The 14,595-nt window shown below is 35.5% G+C and overlaps 1 protein-coding gene across 1 annotated transcript in view; it reads right to left on the bottom strand.

Moving 5' to 3' along the window:
• Positions 1–14,595, bottom strand: part of LOC133657826 (protocadherin-15-like) — a 53,862-nt gene that overhangs the window by 21,761 nt on the left and 17,506 nt on the right. Inside the window, exon 4 of the mRNA XM_062059607.1 lies at positions 6,090–6,305. Coding sequence (XP_061915591.1) covers positions 6,090–6,305 — 216 coding nt within the window. The remainder of the gene's footprint in view (positions 1–6,089; positions 6,306–14,595) is intronic.

The following is a 14,595-nucleotide window of genomic DNA, read 5'->3' as shown; positions in this document are numbered from 1 at the left end:
TTTTTTATTGTAAAGAATAATAAATACATTTTAATTTAATTCTTCATTTTAGCTTCTGTTTTGTCGATGAAGAATATTTGTGAAATATTTCTTCAAACTTATTATGATTAAAATTCAAAAAAAATATTCTGGCAAATCTAGAAAATCTGTAGAATCAAATTTAAATCTTATTTCATATTATTTTGAATTTATTTTAAAATTTTTGTTCTGTAAAATCTAGAAGAAATAATGATTTGTCTTTGTTAGAAATATAGCTTGGTCCAATTTGTTATATATTCTAACAAAGTGTAGATTGGATTTTAACCTATTTAAAACATGTCATCAAAATTCTAAAATTAATCTTAATCAGGAAAAATTACTAATGATGTTCCATAAATTATTTTTTTAAGTTTTTCTCTTCTTTTTTTCGGTTGAATTTCGAATTTTAAAGAGTCGAAATTGAAGATAAACTATTAATTGTCATTTTTTTCATGTTTTCTCCTCTTTTAAACTGTTCAATTGAGTGTAAATATCATTAATTATTAATAATAACATAGAGTTAAAGGTAAATTGAGCAAATTGGCTATTTCTGGCAATTTATTTAAATGTGTATCAAACTGGTAGCCCTTCACATTAATCAGTACCCAAGAAGTAGCTCTTGCTTTCAAAAAGGTCGGTGACCCCTGGTATAATACATCACACAATTTCATATCATTTCACTTTACATGATGTCTGAAAAGGAGTAGGAAGAAGTAAAGCTTATTTAATCCTACCCCTTTCCCACTTCATAGCGTTTACAAATATATAGAATCACTTACTGACTTTTTTATATAATAAAATAACATCTGTGAATTAGTATACACAACAGTTTTGTAATATGTAATGAATTACTTCAGTCATTATTAACATACTGAGATTAAAGATTAAAGATTAAAGTACCAATGATTGTCACACACACACTAGATGTGGTGAAATTTGTCCTCTGCATTTGTCCCATCCCCTTGGGGAGCAGTGGGCAGCAGCGGCGCCGCGCCCAGGAATCATTTTGGTGATTTAACCCCCAACTCCAACCCTTTGTTGCTGAGTGCCAAGCAGGGAGGTTATGGGTCCCATTTTTATAGTCTTTGGTATGACTCGGCTGGGATTTGAACTCCAACCTACCCATCTAACCACTCTAACCACTAGATGAAGAATATCTTACTTTCAATAAGGTTGAAAGTAGGGATGTCCGATAAATGCGTTAAAATGTAATATTGGAAATTATCGGTATCGTTTTTTTTATTATCTGTATGTTTTTTTTGTTTTTTTAATTTTATTTTATTTTATTTATTTTTTTATTTTTATTAAATCAACATAAAAAACACAAGATACACTTACAATTAGTGCACCAACCCAAAAAACCTCCCTCCCCCCATTTCTTTCTGTTATCAATATTCTGGTTCCTACATTATATATCAATTTATATCAATACAGTCTGCAAGGGATACAGTCCGTAAGCACACATGATTGTGCGTGCTGCTGGTCCACTAATAGTACTAACCTTTAACAGTTAATTTTACCCATTTTCATTAATTACTAGTTTCTATGAAACTGTTTTTATATTGTTTTACTTTCGTTTTTATTCAAGAAAATGTTTTTAATTTAGTTATCTTATATTATTATTTTTTTTAAAAGTACCTTATCTTCACCATACATGGTTGTCCAAAATAGGCATAATAATGTGTTAATTCCACGACTGCATATATCGGTTGATATCGGTATCGGTTGATATCGGTATCGGTAATAATCTTAAACTGGATCATATCAGTACAATGTTTAACTTCTTTACTTAAAAGCCTACTGAAATGAGATTTTCTTATTCAAACGAGGAATATCAGATCCATTCTATGTGTCATACTTGATCATTTCGCGATATTGCCATATTTTTGCTGAAAGGATTTAGTAGAGAACATCGACGATAAAGTTCGCAACTTTTGCTCGCTGATAAAAAAAAGGCTTGCCTGTACCGGAAGTAGCGTGACGTCACAGGTTGTGGAGCTCCTCACATCTGCACATTGTTTACAATCATGGCCACCAGCAGCGAGAGCGATTCGGACCGAGAAAGCGACGATTTCCCCATTAATTTGAGCGAGGATGAACGATTCGTGGATGAGGAAAGTGAGAGTGAAGGACTAGAGGGCAGTGGAAGCGATTCAGATAGGGAAGATGCTGTGAGAGGCGGGTGGGACCTGATATTCAGCTGGGAATGACTAAAACAGTAAATAAACACAAGATATATATATACTCTATTAGCCACAACACAACCAGGCTTATATTTAATATGCCACAAATGAATCCCGCATAACAAACACCTCCCCCCTCCCGTCCATATAACCCGCCAATACAACTCAGACACCCGCACAACACACTCAATCCCACAGCCCAAAGTACCGTTCACCTCCGCAAAGTTCATACAGCACATATATTTCCCCAAAGTTACGTACGTGACATGCACATAGCGGCACGCACGTACGGGCAAGCGATCAAATGTTTGGAAGCCGCAACTCACGGTAGCGCGTATCCAACTCAAAATCCTCCTGGTAAGAGTCTCTGTTGTCCCATCTCCACAAGCATGCGTATCCAACTCAAAGTCCTCCTGGTAAGAGTCTCTGTTCTCCACAGGCCAAGGGTAAATCTTGACTGTCATCGTTCGGGAATATAAACAATGAAACACCGGCTACGTGTTTGTGTTGCTGCAGCCGGCCGCTAATACACCGCTTCCCACCTACAGCTTTCTTCTTTGCTATCTCCATTGTTCATTAAACAAATTGCAAAAGATTCACCAACACAGATGTCCAGAATACTGTGGAATTTTGCGACGAAAACAGACGACTTAATAGCTGGCCACAATGCTGTCCCAACATGTCCGATACAATCCGTGACGTCACGCGCACAAACGTCATCATACCGAGACGTTTTCAGCAGGATATTCCGCGGGAAATTTAAAATTGCACTTTACTAATCTAACCCGGGCTTATTGGCATGTGTTGCAATGTTAAGATTTCATCATTGATATATAAACTATCAGACTGCGTGGTCGCTAGTAGTGGCTTTCAGTAGGCCTTTAATCCATTCCATCATTTAAATCCACATACTGATATGCTAAAGGTTCTAAGTGTTGTACGTGCATACAAATGTTTTAAATTATGTTTTCCTCTAGGGTTATATGTATCCTCTTTAGTTGAGAAGAATTGTTGTACATTCTTGGGTAGCAGGTTATAGTTTGCTTTGTACATCATTTTAGCTGTTTGCAATTTTACCAAATCACCCAACTTTAATATTTTTGACTCAATAAATAAAAGGTTTGTATGTTCTCTATATCCAACATTATGTATTAATCTAACTGATCTTTTTCGTAACACGGTTAACGAATGTAATTAACACTCTATAATGCAGCGAACCTCATTGTCGTGTGAACAATAACAACTTTATGCCTTTGCCGTACAAATGAGTAATGTATTTAGTGTTTTAAATTGTAACATATTAAATGTATTTATTTATTTATGTATTTATTTGACAGGGACAGTACAATTAAACACACTGCAAAAAAACGGTCATCTACTGGCAACTACGGCTGCCAAACGAAAACCATAAAATTAAAGTAAAACATCGTAAACCAAATAATGATCAAAAACATTATATTTACAGAAATTTTCATGAAACGTTTTGCGGAAAAATATCGTAATTTTACAGATTTTTACTGAATTATTAAGATCAACCACCTTTGATAAAGTGACGATGCAAACAGTTCTGCAGAAAAATACCTTTATTAGATTGTTAGTATGGACATAGACTTTTATATAACAAGCTCCATATTTAATGAAAGATAATTACTGTAATTTTACATGAATTTGAAAGTAATTTAAGAAAACAGAAAATGCTATGTATAATTAATTTGGTATTTTTCTGCAAAAAAAAATAGAAATACACATAGTTTGTTATTACTGGCATATTACTTAAAATAACAGGCGGATTGTTTATTTACAGATAATGTCTTCAATTTTACAGTTTTATAAAGTATTTTAAAAAAATTGAAAAATTACAGTAGAAATTTAGAGTAAATTAACCATAAAAATAGGATTTTTTTTTTTTTACAGTGCAGTGCTACCCACAGGTGACTTCTAGCCACAGGCTAACTTGCAACCCTTGTCCCTGGTTAGGCTTTTTTTAAAAAAAAAAAAGTTGAGAAAAGTGTAAAACACATACAAAAAGATTAGTACAAAAGTACGGAAATAAAAACATACTGCCAATAATTGGCCCCATTAGTCCACACTACACCCAGTTCTAGTGCCTAGTGGTTAGAGCAGGGGTGTCCAAACTTTTTGAAACCAAGAGCTACTTCTTGGGTAGTGATTAATGCGAAGGGCTACCAGTTTGATACACACTTCAATAAATTGCCAGAAATAGCCAATTTGCTCAATTTACCTTTAACTCTATGTTATTATTAATAATTAATGATATTTATATTTGTGGAAACACTGATCATCTTAATGATTTCTCACAATAAATATATATAGAAACAGATAAATATCAATATGCAACACTTTATTTTTATATTTTCTCTAAGTGCACATTTTTCAAATTGAACATTTTCAAATGATCACTTCTAAGACAGTCTTGTGAAATCACAATATCCCATTTTAACTAGCTAGCCACTAACATTTTTTAACAAATCATGAATGACTTTGCACCATGTTTGTACAAATAATAACTCATGTAAAATACAAAAGTCAACTCTCAAATTTTTAAATAAATCATGTCACACTTTGAACTGGACACCAAATATGTTATCTGTTTCTTTGTCAGTTAGTGGGAAGCCTGGCATTTGTAAGTTACATGTAAGTGTGATTTAAAAAAGAATAGCTATATATATAAAAAAAATGGGTATTTCTGTCTGTCAGTCCATCGTATATTTTTTTTCCTTTTACGGAAGGTTTTTTGTAGAGAATAAATGATGAAAAAATCACTTAACTGAACGGTTTAAAAGAGGAGAAAACACGAAAAAAATGAAAATTAAATTTTGAAACATAGTTTATCTTCAATTTCGACTCTTTAAAATTCAAAATTCAACCGAAAAAAAGAAGAGAAAAACTAGCTATTTCGAATCTTTTTGAAAAAATTAAAAACATAATTTATGGGACATCATTAGTAATTTTTCCTGATTAAGATTAATTTTAGAATTTTGATGACATGTTTTAAATAGGTTAAAATCCAATCTGCACTTTGTTAGAATATATAACAAATTGGACCAAGCTATATTTCTAACAAAGACAAATCATTATTTCTTCTAGATTTTCCAGAACAAAAATTTTAAAAGAAATTCAAAAGACTTTGAAATAAGGTTTACATTTGATTCTACAGATTTTCTAGATTTGCCAGAATCATTTTTTTGAATTTTAATCATAATAAGTTTGAAGAAATATTTCACAAATATTCTTCGTCGAAAAAACAGAAGCTAAAATGAAGAATTAAATTTAAAATTATTTATTATTCTTTACAATAAAAAAAATAAATGTACTTGAACATTGATTTAAATTGTCAGGAAAGAAGAGGAAGGAATTTAAAAGGTAAAAAGGTATATGTGTTTAAAAATCCAAAAAATCATTTTTAAGGTTGTATTTTTTTCTCTAAAATTGTCTTTCTGAAAGTTATAAGAAGCAAAGTAAAAAAATAAATGAACTTATTTAAACAAGTGAAGACCAAGTCTTTAAAATATTTTCTTGGATTTTCAAATTCTATTTGAGTTTTGTCTCTCTAAGAATTAAAAATGTCGAGCAAAGCGAGACCAGCTTGCTAGTAAATAAATACAATTTAAAAAATAGAGGCAGCTCACTGGTAAGTGCTGCTATTTGAGCTATTTTTAGAACAGGCCAGCGGGCTACTCATCTGGTCCTTACGGGCTACCTGGTGCCCGCGGGCACCGCGTTGGTGAGCCCTTGGTTAGAGTGTCCGCCCTGAGATCGGTAGGTTGAGTTCAAATTTTTAACTTTTAATATCAGCCACCACAAATAAAATGTCCACCATCAACCAGTGTTAATAAAGCGTGTTACGAGGACATGTTGGACACTCACCACCACTTCGGCGCTGCTGCTCAAACCCTCGCCGTAGTCGTCGGTGGCGATGACCTCGAACTTGAAGTAGGACCTGCGCAAGTTTCGAAACATGATGGCCGACTTGAGGATGCCGGTGTAGGTCTCGATGACAAAGCTGTCCTGTCCCTCGGCCGTAGGGGGTATGATGAGGCGGTACGCCATGGCACTGAAGTTCCCCGTGTCTGGATCGCTGGCCTAAAGTAAGACATTGCGGGGAAAGTGTTGACGTCTTTTACGTGGAACCTCCATTTACAAACCCCTCATTGGAGGAACTTCTCAATTTTACGAACCACAGACCAGATACAAGTAGGCTCTGGTGTACGGATCTTGTCTTTGTGTACGAGCGTTTCATGCACCGTTTCAGTGCTGCCATTTTGTGCCCGGCAGCACATCCATTGTTCATTCAGTCAGTATTAGTCGTGTGCTTTTTTTTAAGCCTTTTAACTTAATCATTTTTCTAGTTTTGCAAGAGCAGGAAATACCGACAATTTCGACTGGTGGGCTATTTGGCTAATACATTTGTCCCAATAGCTTCCACTGTTTTCTTACTGTATCAGTATGTGGAGGGGGCGTGGCCTGCGGGCCACAGAACACTTTTCCACTTTGTATCAGTCCATCTTAGATGAGCTCGGGCCCAGCGAAGCCGACGGCGTTTCTGGGTGTTGTTGATAAACGGTTTTCGCCTCGCATAGGAGGGTTTTAACTTGCACTTACAGATCTAGCGACCAACTGTAGTTACTGACAGTGGGTTTCTGAAGTGTTCCTGAGCCCATGTGGTGATATCCTTTACACACTGATGTCGCCTGTTGATGCAGTACAGCCTGAGGGATGGAAGGTCACGGGCTTAGCTGCTTACGTGCAGTGATTTCTCCACATTCTCTGAACCCTTTGATGATATTACGGAGCGTAGATGGTGAAATCCCTAAATTCCTTGCAATAGCTGGTTGAGAAATGTTGTTCTTAAACTGTTCAACAATTTCCTCAGGCATTTGTCGACAAAGTGGTGACCCTCGCCCCATCCTTGTTTGTGAATGACTGAGCATTTCATGGAATCTACTTTTATACCCAATCATGGCACCCACCTGTTCCCAATTAGCCTGTTCACCTGTGGGATGTTCCAAATAAGTGTTTGATGAGCATTCCTCAACTTTATCAGTATTTATTGCCACCTTTCCCAACTTCTTTGTCACGTGTTGCTGCCATCAAATTCTAAAGTTAATGATTATTTGCACAAAAAAAAAGGTTTATGAGTTTGAACATCAAATATGTTGTCTTTGTAGCATATTCAACTGAATATGGCTTGAAAAGGATTTGCAAATCATTGTATTCCGTTTATATTTACATCTAACAAAATTTCCCAACTCATATGGAAACGGGGTTTGTATATAGTGATACATATTTGGGAGGGTTGTAATATTTTAATGGCTGTTAATATAAACTTTAATTAACTTTCATTGTGACTAACATTTACCGCATTTTTCGGACTATAAATCACAGTTTTTTTCATAGTTTGGCCGGGGGTGCGACTTATGTGTGAATTTATTAACACATTAGCGTAAAATATCAAAACATATTATTTAGCTCATTCACGTAAGAGATTAGACCAGGGGTCACCAACGCGGTGCCCGCGGGCACCAGGTAGCCCGTAAGGACCAGATGAGTAGCCCGCTGGCCTGTTCTAAAAATAGCTCAAATAGCAGCACTTACCAGTGAGCTGCCTCTATTTTTTAAAATGTATTTATTTACTAGCAAGCTGGTCTCGCTTTGCTCGACATTTTTAATTCTAAGAGAGACAAAACTCAAATAGAATTTGAAAATCCAAGAAAATATTTTAAAGACTTGGTCTTCACTTGTTCAAATAAATTCATTAATTGTTTTACTTTGCTTCTTATAACTTTCAGAAAGACAATTTTAGAGAAAAAATACAACCTTAAAAATGATTTTATGATTTTTAAACACATATACCTTTTTACCTTTTAAATTCCTTCCTCTTCTTTCCTGACAATTTAAATCAATGTTCAAGTAAAAAAAAATGTTTTTATTGTAAAGAATAATAAATACATTTTTATTTAATTCTTCATTTTAGCTTCTGTTTTTTCGACAAAGAATATTTGTGAAATATTTCTTCAAACTTATTATGATTAAAATACAAAAAAATTATTCTGGCAAATCTAGAAAATCCGTAGAATCAAAAGTAAATCTTATTTCAAAGTCTTTGAAATTATTTTAAAATTTTTGTTCTGGAAAATCTAGAAGAAAAAAATATTTCTCCTTGTTAGAAATATAGCTTGATCCAATTTGTTATATATTCTAACAAAGTGCAGATTGGATTTTAACCTATTTAAAACATGTCATCAAAATTCTAAAATTAATCTTAATTGGGAAAAATTACTAATGATGACCATAAATTCTTTTTTAATTTTTTTCAAAAAGATTCGAATTAGCTAGTTTTTCTCTTCTTTTTTTCGTTTGAATTTTAAAGAGTCGAAATTGAAGATAAACTATGTTTCAAAATGTAATTGTCATTTTTTTTCGTGTTTTCTCCTCTTTTAAACTGTTCAATTAATTGTAAATATCATTAATTATTAATAATAACAAAGAGTTAAATGTAAATTGAGCAAATTGGCTATTTCTGGCAATTTATTTAAGTGTGTATCAAACTGGTAGCCCTTCGCATTAATCACTACCCAAGAAGTAGCTCTTGCTTTCAAAAAGGTTGGTGACTCCTGGACTAGATGTATAATATTTCATGGGATTTAGCGATTAGGAGTGACAGATTGTTTGGTAAACGTATAGCATGTTCTATATGTTATAGTTATTTGAATGACTCTTACCATAATATGTTACGTTAACATACCAGGCACGTTCTACGTACACTTATTCAGCCTGTTGTTCACTATTCTTGATTTATTTTAAATTGCCTTTCAAATGTCTATTCTTGGTGTTGGCTTTTAGCAAATAAATTTCCCCCAAAAATGGGACTTATACTCCAGTGCGACTTATATATGTTTTTTTCCTTCTTTATTATGCATTTTCGACCGGTGCGACTTATACTCCAAAAAATACGCTACTTATTTGTGAACTTAACCATGCTAAAAAAAAAAATGTTTTACCAACAATTTAAAATTGAGGAAAAAAGTCAACTTACTCCACTAATGGATAAAACTGCCTCCCATACAGTAAGTGATCATGCAAGTTTTTATGGTCCACTAATTGAATTAAAGTGATACGATCCGCCGGCTACCGCTGGCCTTTAACGTATCAATGATGCCTTACAAAAATATGAATAATACAATTAATTCAAATAATAAATGATATACTTAACTACAGGCTGTTTAAAACATAATGAACATAACTGTCGAGTGATGGAGGAGATAGCTTTTCTACACCCCCCCCAACACCCCCCCCCCCCCCCCCCCCCCCGTCTATGCAGGTGCCTGGGCGATACATTAAGTGGCTGAGAGAAGAAGCGCTGCAGGAGGCGACTCGTGCGTTATCTCCACCTGGTGTACTTCCACCTGGTGTACTTCCACCTGATTGTTCCCCCGGGACTTGTAATAGATTAATAAAACAGCCAATGTTTCCCCATGAGATTAAATTATCCTCATGTATTTTTTAACAAACGGTCACATAAGCAAAGTAAGAGAGCATTTTCTTTCCCATATATATATATATATATATATATATATTAGGGATGTCCGATAATGGCTTTTTGCCGATATCCGATATTCCGATATTGTCCAACTCTTTAATTACCGATACCGATATCAACCGATACCGATATCAACTGATATATGCAGTCGTGGAATTAACACATTATTATGCCTAATTTGGACAACCAGGTATGGTGAAGATAAGGTACTTTTTAAAAAATGTTATAAAATAAAATAAGATAAATAAATTAAAAACATTTTCTTGAATAAAAAAGAAAGTAAAACAATATAAAAACAGTTACGTAGAAACTAGTAATTAATGAAAATGAGTAAAATTAACTGTTAAAGGTTAGTACTATTAGTGGAGCAGCAGCACACACAATCATGTGTGCTTACGGACTGTATCCCTTGCAGACTGTATTGATATATATTGATATATAATGTAGGAACCAGAATAATAATAACAGAAAGAAACAACCCTTTTGTGTGAATGAGTGTAAATGGGGGAGGGAGGTTTTTTCGGGTTTGTGCACTAATTGTAAGTGTATCTTGTGTTTTTTATGTGGATTTAATAAAAAACAAAAAACAACAAAAAAAAACGATACTGATAATAAAAAAAAAACGATACCGATAATTTCCGATATTACATTTTAACGCATTTATCGGACATCTATACCCCAAACACATGTCAAAAGTGGTAAAGGAATGGCTAAATCAGGCTAGAATTAAGGTTTTAGAATGCTTATGCCAAAGTCCTGACTTAAAACCCATTGAGAACATGTGGACAATGCTGAAGAAACAAGTCCATGTCAGAAAACCAACACATTTAGCTGAACTGCACCAATTTTGTCAAGAGGAGTGCTCAAAAATTCAAGCAGAAGCTTGTGGATGGCTACCAAAAGCGCCTTATTGCAGGTAAACTTGCCAAGGGACATGTAAGCAAATATTAACATTGCTGTATGTATACTTTTGACCCACATTTCCAGTAGACTCATAATAAATTCATAAAAGAAGCAAACTTCATGAATGTTTTTTTGTGACCAACAAGTATGTGCTCCAATCACTACATCACAAAAAAATAAAGAGTTGTAGAAATTATTGGAAACTCAAGACAGCCATGACATTATGTTCTTTACAAGTGTATGTACATTTTTTACCACGACTGTATATATATATATATAATGTATATATATTAGAGATGCGCGGTTTGTGGACACAACTGCGGAGTCCGCGGATAATCCGCGGGTCGGGTGGATCAGGGGTCACCAACGCGGTGCCCGCGGGCACCAGGTAGCCCGTAAGGACCAGATGAGTAGCCTGCTGGCCTGTTCTAAAAATAGCTCAAATAGCAGCACTTACCAGTGAGCTGCCTCTATTTTTTAAATTGTATTTATTTACTAGCAAGCTGGTCTCGCTTTGCCCGACATTATCAATTCTAAGAGAGACAAAACTCAAATAGAATTTGAAAATCCAAGAAAATATTTTAAAGACCTGGTCTTCACTTGTTTAAATAAATTAATTAATTTTTTTACTTTGCTTCTTTTAACTTTCAGAAAGACAATTTTAGAGAAAAAATACAACCTTAAAAATTGTTTTAGGATTTTTAAACACATATACCTTTTTACCTTTTAAATTCCTTCCTCTTCTTTCCTGACAATTTAAATCAATGTTCAAGTAAATGTATTTTTTTATTGTAAAGAATAATAAATACATTTTAATTTAATTCTTCATTTTAGCTTCTGTTTTTTCGACAAAGAATATTTGTGAAATATTTCTTCAAACTTATTATGATTAAAATTAAAAAAAAAAATTCTGGCAAATCTAGAAAATCTGTAGAATCAAATTTAAATCTTATTTCAAAGTCTTTTGAATTTATTTTAAAAATGTTGTTCTGGAAAATCTAGAAGAAATAATGATTTGTCTTTGTTAGAAATATAGCTTGGTCCAATTTGTTATATATTCTAAAAAAATTGTAGATTGGATTTTAACCTATTTAAAACATGTCATCAAAATTCTAAAATTAATCTTAATCAGGAAAAATTACTAATGATGTCCCATAAATTATTTTTTTAATTTTTTCAAAAAGATTCGAATTAGCTAGTTTTTCTCTTCTTTTTTTCGGTTGAATTTTGAATTTTAAAGAGTCGAAATTGAAAATAAACTATGTTTCAAAATTTAATTGTCATTTTTTTCGTGTTTTCTCCTCTTTTAAACCGTTCAATTAAGTGTAAATATCATTAATTATTAATAATAACATAGAGTTAAAGGTAAATTGAGCAAATTGGCTATTTCTGGCAATTTATTTAAGTGTGTATCAAACTGGTAGCCCTTCGCATTAATCACTACCCAAGAAGTAGCCCTTGGTTTCAAAAAGGTTGGTGACCCCTGATATATACAGTATATACAGTATGTATGTATAAGACAGGATTGGAAAAGTTTCATCTTGAAAAGTATCTTATAATTCATAGCGACCCTACACTCCATTAAGCCGGTCCATCTACTAAATGTGATGGAAAGTGAAAGCGAAGAAAAACCTCAGAGGCACAAATTCAGACTGGCGACTGAGCTCAAACACAGGCATCAATTTTCGCCTGTTTCGCAAGTGACACTGACAAATAGCAGCAATCCTTTTTTTTCCCTTCCTCCCTTTGCCCTGGATATTGATGGACGCCAGGACGGGGGAGGGAGGACCTCATGGAAGGCGGCAGACGGGCAAGAGAAGAGAATATGACCAACGTATGTGAATCACCGGCATTTATGCAAATGCACCTTGTAAAATGTCACACATTACTTCAGCCGTGGACGTATAAAAGCGAAGGCTGAAATGCTAAATGTTCTTTATTTAATGCCATGCCATCACTGCAACTATTATGAGGAACTGCAAAGATATGGAGAACGTGTACATTGCCGCCAAACAGAAAAAAAGTTAGCCAGGCACTTCTTGGGATAGGATAGGATAGGATAGGACTTTATTGTCATTGCACAAGTACAACGAAACTATGTTTTCAGCACAAACCTGTTCAAGATTAGACAAACAAACAGTGTACAGGGTTACAGAACAGGAACGCCGATGGGTCTCCACGAGGCGCCCCGTAAAAGGTGGGAGATAAGTAAAAAAATACAATCTAGACTGGGCTCCTAAGGGGGCCTAGTCTGGAGTGGGGAAAAACCTCCATGCCATGCACACTTAAACATGTTACAAATAATCACGACAACTCGCAACAGAGGGGCGGGGAGTTGGGTGCCCTGGAGGTCGACTGCTGCTATGAAGCGCTGCCAGCCGTCCATCACCCCGAGGGGAAACAAGCGGTGGTGAAGGCGTGGGGTGAGGGAGGGGTGTGTGTGTCCATCCATCCATTTTCTACCGCTTAATCCCTTCGGGGTCGCGGGGGGCGCTGGAGCCTATCTCAGCTACAATCGGGCGGAAGGCGGGGTACACCCTGGACAAGTCGCCACCTCATCGCAGGGCCAACACAGATAGACAGACAACATTCACACTCACATTCACACACTAGGGCCAATTTTGTGTTGCCAATCAACCTATCCCCAGTGTCACACCCATTACACCCATCACACCAATTGTCTTGGGTGTGATGGGTGTAATGTTCATAGGCTGGGACCGTTCTGCATGCAAGCAAAAGTTCGACTCCAGGTGTCGTTGAGGAGCATACTTGCAAACCTTGAGACCGATTCCGGGAGGTGGGGGGGTGGGGCGTGGTCGGGGGTGGGGGTGGGGCGGGGGTGTGGTTGGGGGCGGGGGCATGGTTGGGGGCGTAGTTAAGAGGGGAGGAGTATATTTACAGCTAGAATTCACCAACTCGAGTATTTCATATATATATATATATATATATATATATATATATATATATATATATATATATATATATATATATATATATATATATATATATACATATACATATATATATATATATATATATATATATATATATATATATATATATATATATATATATATATATATATATATATATATATATATATATATATATATATATATATATATATATATGTATGAAATACTGGACTTTCAGTGAATTCTGGCTATATATATTTATTTTATTATACATATAAATAAAATAAATACTTGAATTTCAGTGTCCCGGAGGCTATCCAGTAGATGGCAGTATTGTCCTCTTTAAGAGTGTCACAACATTGCTGTTTACGGCAGACGAACTGCTTTACGGTAGACGAAAACGTGACTGCTGTTGTTGTGTGTTGTTACCGCGCTGGGAGGACGTTAATGAAACTGCCTAACAATAAACCCACATAAGAAACCAAGAACTCGCCCTCGATCATTCTACAGTTATAACATGATTGGGCAGGCACGCTGTTTATATCGTGGGAAAGCGGACGTGAAAACAGACTGTCGCTGCTGTCCCCACTCAGGTCCGCATGGAGCTGGAGGGGTGTGGCCTACAGCTCCGGCTGAATTCCGGGAGTTTATCGGGAGAAAATTTCTTCCGGGAGGTTATCGGGAGAGGCGCTGAATTCCGGGAGTCTCCCGGACTAACTACACAGACTTTGCTGTGGAGATTTTCCCTCGGAGTAAACCGAGCCGAGCGCTTGGTTTAACGTCATTTTCCCTTGCTTCCCACCGTCATACTTGCCAACCTTGAGACCTCCAAATTCGTGAGATTGGGGTGGAGGGCGGGGTTGAGGTGGGCGAGGTTGGGGGGGGGATTTTCGGGAGATCTCCGGGTTGGGGAGGAGATCTTGCCCCAAGTGGAGGAGTTCAAGTAACTCAGAGTCTTGTTCACGAGTGAGGGAAGAGTGGATCGTTAGATTGACAGGTGGATTGGTGCGGCGTC

The sequence above is a fragment of the Entelurus aequoreus genome, linkage group LG09 (genome assembly GCF_033978785.1).
Source record: "Entelurus aequoreus isolate RoL-2023_Sb linkage group LG09, RoL_Eaeq_v1.1, whole genome shotgun sequence".
Taxonomy (NCBI): Eukaryota; Metazoa; Chordata; class Actinopteri; order Syngnathiformes; family Syngnathidae; genus Entelurus; species Entelurus aequoreus.
This window is presented reverse-complemented; position numbering and strand designations above follow the sequence as displayed.